General features: G+C 39.2%; 1 protein-coding gene across 7 annotated transcripts in view; it reads left to right on the top strand.

Annotated features, from left to right (window-relative positions):
• PATJ (PATJ crumbs cell polarity complex component) overlaps positions 1–17,343 on the top strand; it is a 149,032-nt gene that overhangs the window by 61,122 nt on the left and 70,567 nt on the right. For all 7 annotated transcript variants that reach the window (XM_065070904.1, XM_065070899.1, XM_065070902.1 and 4 more), the window contains 3 exons: positions 318–428; positions 1,775–1,852; positions 4,915–5,032. In XM_065070904.1, the coding sequence (XP_064926976.1) occupies positions 318–428; positions 1,775–1,852; positions 4,915–5,032 (307 nt within the window). The remainder of the gene's footprint in view (positions 1–317; positions 429–1,774; positions 1,853–4,914; positions 5,033–17,343) is intronic.

Raw genomic sequence — 17,343 nt, 5'->3', positions numbered from 1 at the left:
AGGTTTAGTTCACCAACAGGTAAAATCCAAAAGAGTTGTATTATAGGTACCTTTATATCTCGCTTTCTCTGACAATCTTATTCCTTAGGTTTTTATCTAGAAGAATTGCTTTGGGACACATACAGCTATCTTTTAATTATGAATGACAAGTAATATACTTTTCCTTAAACCATCATGGAAATAAGTTTAAAAATAATTTCTCTTGACTGCTTGTGGGTGCTTTCCTCAGCTACACTAATCTGTGAACGCGTGTGATCTCTTGTAAGGACTCTATGCCAAAAAGAAGCTACCTAATAACAATTAACATTGTTTGGTAGGTTTCTGGGGTAGACCTTCAAAATGCTACACATGAGGAAGCAGTAGAAGCCATCAAGAATGCGGGAAATCCTGTCGTGTTTGTGGTTCAGGGTTTGTCTAACGTACCAAAAGTAAGTTTCTTCCTATTTTTATTCCAAAACTTAAATGTGTAACATGCATCTTATTTTAAAATTGGCTACATTTCTTTCAGCAAGTTCCACAAATTTTTTGTGTCTATCCCTTTTGTCAGAGTTCCTGCTAATAGACCACATGATTGGTTGATTACTTGTCTGGCCTGATTAGAAACGTTGTTTCTCTGATGTAAATAGAGTACATGTAAATCTGTTGACTAGGTGTTAATTCAGTTCTCCCACCTGTCTGAGTCTTCAAGACCAAGACAAGCAACCTTTTAATGACTTAGTAAGAAAATACATACAATTGCACCTGCCTTGAAGTATACGCAAAAAACCCCACAAGACTTCTATGTACTTTTGCCATAATCTGAGAAGTTAATTAGGAATTTTGGTGGGTTAGCAGACCTGAGGAGACCTTTTGACAACTGTAGCCAAATCTGGCACGAATGTGTCTGTTATTTTTCCAGTGCTCCAGGGAGTCTTTCAAACTCTATTAAGACTTTAACTACCTAAGCTCGGAAGGTGCTCAAGCAGCGATGGCAAAAATCGCAGTGCTGATAATTGAATTGGCTCCCTTTCTGTGTCAGCTCTTCACAGAAAATCCAAATAAACTGTCAGAACATTTGAGTGTTCAGCTACATCTCTGAGCTTCACTTTTCTAGTCAAGCTGGAGAGGTGAAGGGCAAGACAGATAACTTGACATGAGAGTTATTTGAACTGCAGGCTGTAGGGAACTGGACATTCACAGACTTTCAGCAGTATATATTGTGAAATAGTAGAAAACAGGACTGAGAATGGGCCCAGGAACAGCCGTTTCCTCTTATACAGCCTGGGCTTGTGACCCAACACGAGGCTCATTGCTTATCACATTTTGGGTACTTCTTACTCTAAGCTGAAACCATGTGCCTGCCACCAGCTGCAATTGAAGTGCCCTAAAAGTTTCCCTTTGAAATAATAAAGAACAGCAAGGACAAATGTTATGTGGAGGCTAAACATGCTGCCTTTTAGAAGGTGTCTGTGTGCATGGACGTGGGTTTTCATCTGAATAAGAACGAACTGACACTACAGGAGTCCATAGTTTGGACTCTATCAAATATGTATGTCTGTATTGTTGACTTCAGAGTAATGTTTAATTTAATGAAGAGGTGGAGCTATTTATCAAACAGTGAGCATGAAAAAAGTAGAGTATGTTTGTAAATTCCGTAAAACAATGTAATTTAAAGATTGCACTGCATGCGGCAGGATGCACTGGGTACCCTTATTGTCATCATTACTTAATTTTGGATGTTTGTTTTGCAGCTGTAATGCTCTTTCTAATGTGTGTAATATGTGTTTTTTTTCAGGTGGTATCTGCTGTACAGCCCAAGGGAATCAAAGTCAGCAATGATCAGAATGCAGGCAAAGAAAATAAGACTGAAAAGGTATTTATTCCATTCAATGCTATACCCAAGTTTTACTAAATCAAATTTTATAATAGCTCTCTGATAAGCCCCTGCTGAAGTCTAAAATCAAATTTGAATTGTTTTGTTGAAAAATCTTTGATTTGAGTAATTTTTGCCAATTTTCTGCCAAACACAAGGCAGATTTCTGACAAATGTCCTGCGGGTCTCCCCTGGGTGCTGAAACCCTGTATTTATTGCAGCTCTTCACTGGCATCTTTCTGGAAGTACCTGCTTTGCTCCATGTGGAGGCAAGTTGATTCTCTTTGTTTAGTAGAAAGAGAGAAATAATAACATGTACACAAATAACATCCTTAATGTGAGGCTGGCTGAAATTCAGCAAAATCATGTTATAAGATAATTAAATCTCCTAAGTCTCCTACATTTCCCATTGCTGTGTAAGAGAAGGAAATGACCGAGTGATCTGTAGCTGGCCAGCTAATTGTGAAGCAATTACTGCACAGGAACTTTCAAACAACTTCACAGCAGATCTGAAAGAGAAAAAAATCTGTTTGGTCTACACCAGTGGATTTGTTTTAATCGTTGCAATGAGGGAAAAATTTAATTTCTCGTTCCCAGCCAGATTGCTCTAATGGCCTTGGTATTTTCCTGAGGGAACTGCGCTGACTGATGGGTCTAGCTCAGGTACTTGGAGGGCGTCAAAACTGGAGGAGCAGAGACAAAATTAGCGTAGACAATAACTCTTGCCCTGTGTGGTTTAACATGCTAACTACAGATACGACGAACCTCTCATTTGATCCTACTCGGTGCTCTGGCGGGTGGTGTATAACTGATAAGGTCCCTCTTGCCTCCACAAGTTTTGCTGAGGCTCCTTTCAGATCCTGTCAGATGCAGAAGCTATGAGGCTCAGTTATCCAAAAGAACCAGAGTGTTGAAGTCATGCTTTCATGCCAGCGGATAATACTTATAATGAAGCAGTTACAATCCTCATTTCTTGGTTTTGTTATCTATATTTCTAATCTCAAAAGCCCTCATTCTCTTGCAACGTGCTGGCTTTAATCTTTAGGACTCCAGTGTGTTGCATTGTACAGCGTTGGGAGGTTAAAGAGGCAGCCTCATCTTTCTCAAACCTTTTTCATCTATCAGTGCTGTAAACTGGTGGGAGGAATATCGAAGAGCTTCCCTGCATAAATATGTAGCTGGTTTTTAGCTTTGAACGGCGATTCACAAAGCAGTCAAGCTGTGCTGCAGGAGGGGAATCTCCGAGTTGGAAAGAGTTGCTGTTAGTGGATTATTAGTCTGCGTCCCTATGGGGAATCAATGATATTTCTCATCCAGTCTTCAAAGTGTCTCAAAAGACTTCGGTTTGAAAGGAGCCACATCCAGCTGGAAAATCTGCCTGTTCCTGGATGATGAATTATCTTTTCAATACTGAAGGTTTTCTGATTTGTTGGTGTTTATCCTCTTGTATTGATCTGTTTTGTTTAAAAATGATCACTTGAAACGATTCATGTAAAACCACTTCTTGTGGGCAAACCAGATATTAACATTATTTTGCTGGTTGGCTCAGCAATCTATGCTTCCATCTCTGCTGAAAAGAGCTGGTTTAATAGGGAAACGTGGTGTAATGTGGAGTTACTCCAGCAAAATTCACTCATCTGGGTTTTCAGCAGGTCAACAGGTCCAAGAGAAGCTCGTCCTGAGCCATAGCAAACTGCTGGATAAGCTTGCATGTCTCCTGTGATTTCATACAGACTTTCTAACAAATGTTTAAGGTCTTGAAAAGCCAAAGGGTCAATATTGAGACTGAGTTATTACTAAATTATACTGATTTGTCATAGGCATCTGAAAGTGGGTTTTCTGTCTGAGCCTGCTGGATAATGCAGAATGTGAGGCCTCTTGCACCTCTTGCATCTTCTGCCTTTTGCACAGTTCTACCTGTGCTGATGGCAAGAAAAGAGTGGGAGGCGTATTTGGTGTGATGTATTATATACTTTGGGGAAACAGCTGTCATGTTTCCAAGTGCTCTTGTTATACACTCTTACTATTATACACTCTTACTACTATTGGATTCAATTAATTTTATTTATTATTGTTATGCTGTCTTCAATGCAGCACTTCCCTGTAAAGTTTTTTAAATGGATGGGATGATGCATCTCTTATCACAAAATTTTTGACACATTATAGCTTGCAGTGCAGTGTGCTAGTTAGACTACTCTACACAAATTTAGGCTCAAGATTTTAGAAATCCATGTGCAGGTTCAGCTTTCATTGTACACAGTGAAAAAATTCATTCTGGGTTTGATGTTTGGGTGTTGAGTCGTATTTCCCAGCTATAGAAGAAATTAATTACGGGCATTCTGGTTGCTCTAATAGCACATGGTACTCGGTGTTCCCTTTCTAAAGTGCATCCTGCTATTAGTAGTGGGGTTGCATGGGATACAGTTGAACGTAATGTAGTGAAATCACGTAGCAAACTAAGGCACGATCCAGTTACCTGGAGCTATAAAAGCAGTTGCTCGCATGAACAAGCGCCTGTTTTCATCAGATTCAGAGCCTATTATTTATTCCTGCTATGCGCCGCTATATGCATCATTATAGGAGCTGCCTGTATTTATGTGAGGTAATAGAATGTTATTGTAATTTATATTTCAAAATATTTTCTAAATTTAAGTCAAAATATATGTGAATTGTTATGCTTAAATATTTGTAGATGCACTAAGAAGACTGAGTTCTTATTTTGTGTGTACAAATTTGGCTCTTGTCAGTACCAGGCAATTTTGGTGTTGTCTTTAATGAGAAATAAGTGAAGGTTTATTTTTAACCCTTGATTAACGTTCACTCTTTCATGCTTATGGTGATACAAATGTATTTTGTCAACAAGTAAATGTGCATGCCAAATTGTATTTCCATTTTTGGTACTCAGTGTCACTTCTTGTTCCAATTTCTTGCATAAAAAGCCTATGCTGCAAATTTAGCATTGTAATTTGGTGCTGTGAATGTACACACAGTGCAGTAAACAATAGGATTTTTTTATTGTGCATTGAGGTTACAAAACATCTATTTGTCTTTGAATCTGTTAGAGAAAATATGGGGCTCCCCCTCCAATGAAACTGCCACCTCCTTATAGAGCACTGGAGAGACCGGCCCCAGAGGAGGCTGCTGTGGATGAAGAGGAGGATGAGGATGCTTGTACAGAGAGTGAGTAGTGCCACAATCCTTGTCAGATTACATTTATGGAACGCAATCAGACTGTGATGAACGTATCTGCGGTTTATTGCTTGTATTATAGGAAGCAGTGCTCAGTGTGGCAATAACATCTAATCCTCAGCCTTGCTCTTAGCAAGGCCAGCTGATCTGTGACTTGTACGTAGCCTTCTCTTCCCAGCCAGGCTTCTATGGCTCTTCTCTTCTGAAGACCTGTAGGAAGGCAGTTTATTTTCAGACTAAATCTGTCTAAGCAATATCTAGAGGACTTGCTTTGGCAGTGCTGTCAGCAGTGAAAGACAGATGTCATGATTTACTGTGGTAGTTGCAGCGGTAGTTGAGCAGCTGTAAGTGGAGAACCACTGGTGTATTGTCCAGAAAAGCCTGCAGTTGATTTCAGACAGTGCTATTTGAGCAAACTATTTTCTTTTAAAAAGCAAAATCTGCCCATTTATTGTTTCAGTACTATACTGAAAAAAGGGTCCCCTTTTTTTTAGCATCTTTTATGGGAAAGGTTCTGCAGTTGTCTAGTTCTTGGGTTTGCAGTAAATTATGATGCTATGCACTTTGTAGGGACTTAAAGAGCAGGATGTGGTACAACTTGAGAGCTTCTGGCAGTGGGACTTGTTAATGACAGCTTTGGATAAGTGGAATATTATTATCCACAGTTTGTCTTCCAATAAAATACTTAGGACTCCTAACCACAATTTTAGGAATACTAAATTATTTTCTGAAATTAGTTACCTTTTTTCTCTCTTTACACTCTCATGTACCAAACCAGCATAGACTTGGGGGTTTTGTTGGGGTTTGGTGTGTTGATTTTTTTTTTTTTTTCGCTACAGTGATTTTTCTCATAATCTCTTGTCCTGAGGAGGTTTTTGTGTGCCCTGGTGATGGGCAAGCCAGACCAGAGAGCTTTTCACCGTGAAGCCACCACAGCTCCCATTCGGTTTGGAAGCCTGTAACTTGGGACCTGCTCCAGCTGCTCTTGCTGATTTCTTTGGCAATGATGGACAGTTGTAGCCCAGATAATGAGTTTGGTTGGTTTGTCACTTTTAAGGTTACTTTGGTGGAGACTAGAAGGATTTTGGAAGGTTGTTCTCATGGAGACAGTAATTTGGGCCTTGGAAGCAGGGTGTTCCGCTCTGCCTCTGTGGTTTTAAGGGAAATCTGTGGGTTCTCGAATCAACTGAGATTTTTCCAGAATATCCCCATACTGAGTTTGTCATTTCACCTGTTTGTGGTTACTTCAAGAGGGTTTTTCAGTATTTCTGAGGGGAGTGGTAGTCAGGAGAAGTGTTTGACTGCAGACTGTGGATGTTAGATTGAATATATCTTGAGCTTTCAAACTAATTCTGTAAACCTCTAACTGTGACAAACTGATTTCAGCTTGTTATTAAAGTTATAATTCTCAGTTAAAGGATGAGTAGCCTGACACCTGAGTTATCTGATTAGGAGATGCCTTAATCTGAGTGCATGCTAGACCTATGTTAATACTTTGCTGAGAAATAATTTCTTATTGATGGGCGTGGTCATTTTTTAGCTGTCCCTGATGGTATTGCCGGCTGAGTCGAATAGCTGAAAAGGTAAAGCTACTTCTGATATTAAATTCATCAATCCTACCAGATCTGACAGCAGCAAGCAGATCTATTCAGATGAATCTCCTTCTCTCTACCCTTTGTACTAACCTGAATGATTTGCAATAGCCATCTTTCCTGGGAGTCTTGGAAAACCAAGATATACATTTTTCCATTTTATTTTTCACCACCTCATTCTGTTTCTTTAAAATAACAAACAGGCTAAGGAAGCTGCAACTAAGTTTGTGCCTCAACCCTTGAAGTAGAAAGCATGTTAGAAATGGTCTACCTGTACTTAATTATATTAAGCATCTTGGCAGCTGTGGAATGGGCTTTTGCAGTCTCTTTTCTGGGATGACTTGAAAAAACGTTTTCTCTGTAAATTCCAGTACAGTCTTGTTTTTGTGAACTATGTGATGTTCATAACTTCTGTCCAGATTCTTGAGCACCTTTCCCAGAAATCCAAGTGCAGACCAGTACTTGCCTTTTTAACACTGTCCATTTGCATGTTCATATTGGTGTCAAACCAGCCCGCTTACCCACTTATCCTATTAAGTCTACTGCCTTTGTAACCTTAACTAATAATTTTCTGAGCTTCAATGAACAGGTGAACTAGATTTATTGTCTTCCTTATTCAGAAGATAAGTTGTCTTAAAAGGAAGAACTGATGTCAGCACAGGCAAATTCACATTGTAGCTTTTCCTCCTTTATTTCCTGTAGCTCTCAATCTGTGCCAGTAGCATGGAAGGCCTTAGTGAGCATTTTGAGGTGGGACAGCTGTTAAATCTGTCCTCTGCTTGTGCTCCTGATGGATTTTATTTTTTTTTAGCATTTTTATTTATACAGCTGCAGCGTCATGAACCTGCTCATCAATTTCTTTCATACTCCAGAAATACTTTACTTGTTCCACTTGACCTTTTTTCTCCTTGCTTGTCACTTCTTTCAGCCCATGCTCTTGTCTTTTGTTTCTGTGTCCTTCATCATTCCTTATACTGAAAATGAAAGCTAAGAATTGTTAGTATTCCTGCCATACTTAGAGAATTTTTCTTTCCTTTCTGTCCCATCCATAATGCCTTGCAGTCTGTGTTGTCAGTTTTTGCCTTAAAGTGGCTGAATAACCTTTTAGCATTGATTGAATTTTCCCTGTGGACTCTAAATCCACTGGCCTTTTGGCAGTGCTGCCTTTTATTTCTGCTTTTCCACCACTGCAACTGTAGCTGTCATGGCTGACTTGTTGTAACAGGCGTTTCTTTTGGATATTCTCCCTTTTCAAATGTTGGTTTTGATCCAAATAGGGTGAGTCCTTGTTGGGAATAGAACTACTAGGTAGCTCTTGGTTTAGAGAAACTCCAGATGTCCTTCATGTTTCTATGGTTTAAAAAATTTAAAGAAGTTCTAGGTGTTTTTTTTCAAATGTGTATTCTTGCACCCAAGACGCTTAGTTTCCAACCTACTTCTCTTTATATTTCAATTTCGTTCAAGCCATCATTACTTCCAGTATTATCTTTTTAAACTCTTAGGGTTTTTGCTAGGTTTTGAAGGCAAGTTGGTAATAGCATTCCCTCTTGTGTTATTTCTTATTGTGATGCTGTCAGATCTTTATAGTTATTCAACTCTAACCCTGTGCGATGTGGGTTTTGTTTACTCTTTGCTTTGGCTTTGCTCTTTTACCCTTTTGCTCTTCAGTTTACTCTTTAAAATAGTTTTGTAAAACTTGCAGTGTGTCCATCCTGCCTCAAAAAAGTAACCTTCGAAATGCATAATCTTACAGACCTGAAAACGTTATAGTACAACATGGGTTTGGAGTTTTTCTTTCCCACGCTGGAAACATTTCCTCTGTGGCAAAGCTTATTTTGGAGGATGTCATTGTCCATTAAGAGGCTTTTTAGGCTTCCCAAACCTTAAAAACATGAGGTTTTGAATAGGATCTTTAATTTTTGTTTAAATCAAGAGAATCTACTGATTGACTGATGCACACCCCGGTGTGGTGATTGCTGTAATGAGGGGCTACGAGTCAAAAGAAGCTGAGGAAATGGATGGCCAGAATAGTTTGTAATGGAATGTAATGGAAAGTATTCCTTGGGGCATTCATAAGTGCACAATTTAGATCTACTTTAGTGGTTGAGTTGCAGCAATCATAGGTTAGAAAGGAAAAACCTTAAAAACCATTATAAGAAAATGAAAAAGACAACTGTTGAAAGAAGTCAGAATCTTTAATTTCAATTGATATTATATTTTTTAGTCACATCTTTTGTCTAGTTAGTTGACTGAGATTGATCTGGTTGTTTTCAAGTAAGTTTAAAATAATAAAAATAGATAATAATAAAAAATTGGTGAAAGGTGGCTAAGATAATGGACTAGATACTGCTGTGCTCAGACTTCCTGTCTGCAAGGATATTTAACCGTATCTAATAAGGGGATAATAATGCTCCTTCCTTTTATTTTGTCTCTAGATAATGTAGAAATCAATGAAGCTCTAAGAAAGCAAAATGATTTACCTTCCTAAAATGCTTTTTGAGGAGTGGTGGTTTCTCTAGAAAAGCAAGAGATTTTAAAACTTTTCCAGTGTTTCAACTTTGTATTCAATGTTGTGACAAATCTTTGTAGGGTGCAAATCCCCCCCATCCGGGTTGGGTTGGGGTTGAAAAGCGCTTGGGCAGTACTGGAGGTTTTTTAGCAGCTTCCATTGTGTCACTGGTATCTGTATTTAACGTGAGGGGATGGTGGCTTTCCTAAAAGCGAAAGATTAAAAAAAAAGCCATAGAGTTTGCTGAGACTTAAAGTGTATGGGGTGTGCAAAACCAGGAGCTTCAGAAGCTCGACTGTGGGCAAAGATGGGAAAACGATCATTGGCACATTGGAAAAATGCCAGAATTATTAACAATGACTGAATGAAACCAAAACCACTGGTGAATCAATATAATTCTTGAGGATCTGATTTTTGAGAGTCTATTTTACGCAAAGCTGTGCTAAAACAAATGATAAACAGTTCCTAAATTTTAATTTTTTGGGGGTGGGGGAGGCCCCAATGCACTGATTTCAGGTGAGGCAGCTTGTGTAGCCAAACGCTGCCTCTCCAATAGATGTCACTGCAAGCAACAGCAAATCCAGATGATGTTCAAAGAGTTAGATGTAGCTCGGAAAAACGCTCCAAGCTTTATGAAAATAAAATACTGAAAAAATAGCTATTTCAATATTTAATTTTCTTAAATATAGTAACGAGTATATTTAGTATGGTGGATTTCCAAAGCTCACGTGAGAGCTGGGATTAGACGAATAGAGCAGTGACTTTCATTTTTTAGCTCTTTGTTAATCTCTATTTAATATGACTCTGTACTGCTAATCTTCTTTACCCATTCTTGTCCTGACCACTGATCAGCTAAAACATGTAAGTTTTGTAACCAGGATGAATATCAGATCCAGAAGGGCCCTACACACAGGGCAGACTCGCCAGCTCTTGTGCTACGTGAGGATAGATCTTGATGTTGGTGTCGTAGTTGGAGGTTGTGGTTTAGTTTGCGTTTTTGGTATTGGGCTGGGGGTTTTGTACTCTGTGAATCACAGTTCTCATCATCTGATGAAGTATTGCAAAAGGAAATTACATTTTTGATGAATTAATAATAAAATCGCAGCTGGGACTTCTTGTGTGTTTTACTGTGTGCTTATACATAATGCGCTGAACAGATGGCTTTGTGTGTGCTGTGATACATATTCTAAAGAGAGGACAATGAACTTTAAAAATGAACAAATTGATGGTATTAACAAAATAACTAAGTGTTTTGAGTTGTTTTAAATGTAGTGTTTGGAATAGAGAATTAGTAAGGACTTCCCAAAATAACGAAGCGTGTTTATAAATTTAGAAGGATGTTTTATCTTTGCTTTTATAATTACAAAATGATGGATTTTGAGTCTTTTAATTGCTTCAGTTCAGCACTCATTGCAGTAAAACTAATATTGCTTGATTTGGATTTCAGCAAAATACAAGTTATGATGAAGTTTGAATCTTTCTTGTGCTGATAATGACAGATTGGGTTTGTTTTCTGACATTAAAAACTGCAGCCAAACCCCGTGCCATGAACACATATCAGTGTTCGGAAACTGCAAGATTTGCAACATTAGAAAATAACGTATTTAATGAAGCTGTTTGACTAAGAGGAATTAATCTTTAATCCCTGGAGCTTGCATGAAAAGGATGCTTGGATAAATAATGTCTATTAACTGCTGCTTTGCCATGTGGTGGGTCATTAAGCACAACCGTACCTGCAGGTAACAGGGATATAAAGACACGTCGGAGGTGACTAGTGTTTGGGGACAGGGATGTCATTGGGATGCTGGCAGAGGCAGCCGGTGCATGAGCAGCTTCAGTGGGTCAGACGTGGGAAACCAGAGATCTGCTCCTGCCTCCTTCCCCAGGCTGCCAGATGGAACCGGGAGCTCGTGGGTAGCTCGAAATTGATATAATTGATGGCATCTTGTAATAGAAACAGACAGACGGTTTGCCCTTAAGGAGAGAAAAAAATCTCAGGGAAAATAGGCCCAAGGTCGTCAGAAGAAAGACGAGCGCTGGGGCTGTGTCTGGTGAGGATTTGAGCTGCTCGCAGCGCTGGATTTGTCAGGAATGCAGAGCCCTTGAAGTACGTGCTGGTACAGCAATGGTTCAAGGGGGTTTCCCAGGTAAGGATTCACATCTCTCTCTATTGTGTTTCCTTCCAGCAAGTCATCTTAAGCATTTGCACTGATAATTTAGAACTAGTGAAGTGCTGGAGATAAGAAAAATAATAGCACAGATGATTTTATTTTTTTTCTCAATTTGAAGCATGGATATATAGCATGATTGCAGTATTGAATGCATTTCATATCTTTAAAATATTTTGTCTTGTGTTTGCTTATAAATCATTGTTTCTGTGTGCATTGGTGTTCAACATTCTTTTATATACAAATCTGACGTGAGCACTCGGTGCTTAAAGTATAAGAATTCCTAGCATTAAATTTCTTGCTATATAGAATAATCTACGCTTCCATAACTGTTATTGTAATGTAGAGACAGATGGCTGAATTTTCTTCACTTTGCTTGTTAAGAATGTGTTAGGTAAATGTTTTTAGACTAAAATAAAAAGCTGCTGGGGAATCTAAACTGAATATTCAGCATTTTCATGGTATAAGGAGGCAAAACAAGAATAAAGCAATGTGATAGTGAACAAATGAGCTATTTGCAATGAAGGATAATCTAATCTTTAAATATTGCCTTAGATTGCATTTGTTCTTCGGTATGATCTTTTCTTCCAACACAAGCCAGGTACCTAGAGAACAGCATTAAAATTCTAGGCATGAAATCTACTGATTTGATGATTTAAGGTTGTTACATTGTGTAAGGCACGGTGCAGGTGGCTGTGTTGAATCTTTGATCTGACTCAGGTGTTACAGATAAGTAATTTCATATAACTTACAGATAGAAGATAATGTCTGCGGTATGAATTTGCATACGCAGGTATCACTGTACAAACTTGCTAGGAGAGCATAATACAAGTAGATTTATTGCTCTCATTGCAGTGATATTAAGTGCTCTTCAATGACTTGCAACTAAAATTATGTAAAAAGGATGTGTCATTATTTTAATCAATAAAGACAAACACTAGCCTATAAAAGGTGGCTATGTCTTTATATTCTCGAATGTCCGATTTTTAGGTAGGAAGATATCTTTTGTCATTTCTGTCATAAATGTTGTTCCACTGCACAAAAAAAGGATAAAAAAAATCAAAAGAAACTCTGTGCATCGTGTCTTGTCCAAACTAGCACAGCATTGCTGTTAGTTAGAATACAGAATAGATTATTTGCATAATAGCTCTGCTCCAAAATGGTCTACTTGGTTTAAACAGTAGGTGCTGCAAATATATAGTGGAAATAAGCCTCTAACAGAAGGGAAAGTAAAAATGTTAAATGACAATCATTTTATTCTTTACAGATGTTACCTATTTTCTATAGTGTTACAGTAATTGAGACAGCTGCCCAGAATAACTTCTTTAGCTGTTGAAGAAAGTTGAAGTTATCTATTGCTCCTCAGTCTTAAGACTTGATTCTCCCTTATTCCATGTAGTGGCTCGGGGCAAGTCATCAATTTACCTTCTGCTTTGAGCAGGGATGTAATTGGTCTTTATCAGGATTGCTGGCGTTTAAAGAGCAATACAGAATATTTATCTGTAGGTAAGACAGCTATAGTACATGGTGACTATTAAAAAATTTGCTTTGTGCCTCATAGTGGCCATATGCATGTTGAAAACTACTTGCAAGCTAAGACATGAGGAAGGAAATTTATATACACATATGCATATGTCTGTGTGTGAAAGACTGTTATCTGCATCAGATTAACACCTTTTATCAGCAAATTCAAAGTACTTTTGCTGTACTGAAATTAGAAGAGATGCTGTGGCAACTGGCTAAAGGGGTATTAATGAACCTTTTATTATTAGCATAATGATGGGCATGTCTGCTTCATCAGTGCTTAGAGATCATGGCTTGTGCTTCTGTCTCTGCTTCCCAGAAAAAAGAAAGTTTTTAGAGGTAACATTAAAGCATTGGGCTTCTGTGGATCATCAAGGAAATAGCAAATTTCTCTGTGAATGTAAAAAGTGCATGTATGTATACACATGTGTTGGGCAGAGGTGCATCATCCTCCAAAACGGGGGACGCTGGGCTGTGCTGGCCCCTCTGCAGAGAGCCCATGGCCATTATGCCTGATCTGCTATGGCTCAAGTGAGCACCTTGATCCAGACATGAGAAGGTGAGGGAGAAGGGGGAGCAAAGTTGGGTAATGGGGTTTGTGAGTTAGAATGTGCAACAGGAGAACAGGGCAGGTAAGGAGAGTGACTGGGGTCTCGGTATAGGGGCAGGAGAAGGCTTAAGTGCAGAGCAGGACCCTGTTCTTCTGTGTGTCTTCATGCACCCAGGCCAGCACAGAGCCAGGAGCCACTGCTGGCCAACAGCACTAGCTGAGCAAGCTAAATTTGGGGATTCATGCTCAGGTGATGAGTGTATTACTGCCAGGGGAAAGAGCTACAGGTGAATTACATATGCTGTATGTAGCCAGGAGTGGTAAACCTTGACTTCATCATACCATTTTGTGTTTGTTCGGTAGATACTGAATACCATTACCAGCTGTTTTGTTTTGGTTTAATGCTTTAGGTATTATTTTTGTATTTTTAGGTATGTATTCTGTATATTTCATAAATATTTACTTTCAGATGGGTTTTGTATCCCTTAACTGAAAAACAAGTGCTTTAGCTATCACATACTTGTAAATGCATGTTTTACCTGTGATTTCAGGTAAGCGTAAGTAGCATTTTTTGACGTGTACGTGTTAAACTGTAGTATACTGAGCCAAGTCCTCTATAAAGTGAGGTGAGAAGTCATCATTTCCATGGTGTGATAGTCCTGGGAATATCACAAGATATTCAGCATAAGTTCTCCTACTTTTAATGGGCTGTTACTTAGAGCTGAATCACATAACTAAACTGGGAGGAATTCAGACGGAAATGCCAGAGTATGAAAGCACAAGGCATTTGTTTGTGTGTGCACATACATGTAGAGCTTGTGCTTGGGAGAGTGGAGAGGCATTACACCATCCAAATAGTTCTTAAAGTCTCCATCCCTCCAGGTGCTCTGGGACTAAACAGCGAGCAGCAGCGTTTGCTGTGCCTTAAACCAGCAAAGTGTATCCTGTACTACTACAGTGTGTAATGACCCTGAAAATTGTCCGGTCTGGTGAAGCCGTGACTGATCTGTAACGCGTCAGCGGGGCCGCTCAGCCGCAGCAGATCAAGATTCCCTGGTGCTGGACCCTCCTGCTCACCTGCAACCAGCACTTTCAAGTCAGGACATTTTTCTGCATTGAACTGTAATCCTTAATGCAAACTGAACCAGAAACTTTATTTCTTTTAAGTTTTTGGAAAAAAAAAAAAATCATCTGTTTTAAAGCCCGTAAGATTTGGCTGTACTTTCCTCCGTTTTGTAAACTGTTACTCTCTGTAGGAATATGTTGGGCTATTTGAGGGATAGCACAGTATCATTTTGTTGTGTATCGTTAATGTGTTCAAACAGACAATGCAGTAATTTTACAGCAAGAGCTAATTTTAGGATTGAGTTGTTAGAAATATAGAAGATGTGATTTTTGAAATACTTTTTTTCCAGGGAAGAAAGACATTAAGTGAACAGCCTGACAGTGTGGTGTGTAGTGAGGTATTGCTGAAGGGCTGGGAGAAGAGTGGAAGGAGAAAAAATGAGATGAGACTAGACTGTGATGGACAAGGCAGTAAGGTATGCAAGGGTGAGCATGGGCAGCTCTGAGTGAGGGCCAAGAAAGAGGTTAACAGGGATTTTGTGAGGAATGGAGAGTTCAGTGAAGGCCTTTGGGGACAGAAGGATGTGGTCGTTCTTTTGTGTGTGCAGGAGGCACATTGTGGCTTTGTAAACACAAGGGACTTGCCCGGTGACAGGCGTCAGGGCGAGCGCTGGCTCGGGCAGAGTGACAGGACCACGGCAGCTGCTCTTGGCATCGGTGCAAACCGCGGGCTGGCCGTTTTGGCGTCCCTGGACGGGTCTGTACAGCAGCCAGTTGGTATGATACATCTGCTCTGGCCCGTCCTCCCTGTCCCTTGACAGCTGTGTGTTGGCAGAGCTTCCCCTTCTCCTTTTTGTCTGATTTCTGTGCTCCACTCGGAGAGACACAGAAAAGACGTTTTGTGGGGAGGACAGAGGAACCGGTTGGGTTCTCCCTGGGCTTCCGCCAGCCAGGACTTGAGTGTGGACTTGTGAAGAGTTTAATGAGTACTTGTGTGAGTACTGCAGCTAATGAAGGTGGATTCCGACAGATTTGTGTCTCCTGTTTGACTGACGTGGGTGTCGAGGAAGGTGTGAGCTCCGATTTAAGCTTTTCCTGTGGCTGGAGCGTTTCTAAGGGCTTTCTCTCATGTGAATTCTTTGACGCTTTAATAAAGTGTGATTTCGCACTGAAGCCTTTCCCCTAGTCTGGGTATTTATCGAGTTTCTCTCTTCTGCACAGTTGCCTGTTTTCATGAACCTTTATAGTTCCTTTGAGACCCCCTAGTCCACCATCAGATTTGCTTCAAATTGGCCATCAGGTTCTAAAGTTTAGGGGCAGAGGCTTGGATTGCACAGGGTATGATTGCATAAGCTTTTTTCCTACAGGAAAACAGAATAAAATGATTTACCATATTAGAATTAAGCTTCATTTATATTAAGAGATTAAAATCTAATTAATAAATGCTGGGGCGTAACCCCCAGACTGCAGTTTGGAAGAGCTGGCATCTCTTCTGGTTTCCTTACCATCTGTTGGGTGTCTTGGTCAGCCATCTGTTGGAAGACACACAAAGCATCTTGAGCCATGCCACAGTTTCTAGGGGTTAGATGGCTATTTAAATTAAAAAGAAAAAAAAAGCAGGATCCATGGAATTCCAGGCTGCCCAAAAGAACAGTGTGTGTTCCTGAGGAGCAAGTCTTGAATGCACCTGGATCATCCATTTGAAGGCTAAATTCCCCAAAAGAAAAAAAATCCATTGACTATTAACCCAAAATAATTACAGTAGAAACTACCATACCCCACTCTTATTTTTCCCTCAGTCATTTGGTTCTTAACTTTCTCTTAGTTCATTTCTTCCTCCAGTCAGAGTGGAAAAGTAGGTCTATTTAATATAGGGAGGTTTATCCATTTAGTTCTCTTGGATAAATCCTTGGAGATGGATTTCTTTTGCCAGAAGGAAAAGAGAGAGCACTTGACATATTGCAAGTCTCTGCAATACACATACATCATCAATTTCCTGATTATAATTGTGCTCATCTAAAAAATGCCCAAAGCTTAATGCATTAATATATTTATTTCATTAAATACATTAAAGAGAAGCTGTTTGTTACCTAATAACATATTTTGATACTAAAAAAAGAAAAGTGTTAAAATACACTTTTCACATATTTGTGATTCTGTTTTTCTTCTGCAGAGAAATAAATGCCTTGGGTTATCATGTCTTATTTGAAATGTGTTGTAAGTGAAGGTGTCTGACCCTAATCATAGAATCATCAAATCTCCTGAGTTGGACATTCTAATCGCTACATTTTAGTCTTTGTGGAAGAGAAAACAGGTCTGCCAGACTTTGTCCTTTGGAGAGATTAAAAACAATCAGAACGGAATTTCTGATAGAAAATGTTGTTTTATTTAATCAAATCTGTCAAGTTTTATGATGTCATAAGTGCAACATAAACCTGATTAACTTCTTGAATAGACTCTCAAGACAGCTGATTAAATAAGATGTATGGCTTATTTAGGGAGAGTACACACAACCATTTTAGGATTTCACTGTGATATTAAATGGGGATTTTTGTGGGGATCCCCCTGCCTCACCTGATGGAAAAGGCAAATGGCATTTGGCTGTATAAACGCAAGAGTTGCCATCACACTGATATCTGTGTTCTTATTAGCACAGAGCCCATACCTATTTTCAATTTATATTGCATAATAAACTTATTCCAAGTAATAAACCCTTGCTTTCTCATTTTAATAAGAGACATTCCAGTTAATTCTTTATTTGGTTGGTACCTTTTTCTTTTGGAATAATAGCACTAATCAAAAGGCATGTTTTCACCCTGGAAGTTTGCATTGTAGTTGTTTGACTGTATGAGAAGTGTTTACCTTGTCATCCTCCTGATGTTCTGCTGTTTCTC

The sequence above is a fragment of the Columba livia genome, chromosome 8, assembly GCF_036013475.1.
Source record: "Columba livia isolate bColLiv1 breed racing homer chromosome 8, bColLiv1.pat.W.v2, whole genome shotgun sequence".
NCBI lineage: Eukaryota > Metazoa > Chordata > Aves > Columbiformes > Columbidae > Columba > Columba livia.
This window is presented reverse-complemented; position numbering and strand designations above follow the sequence as displayed.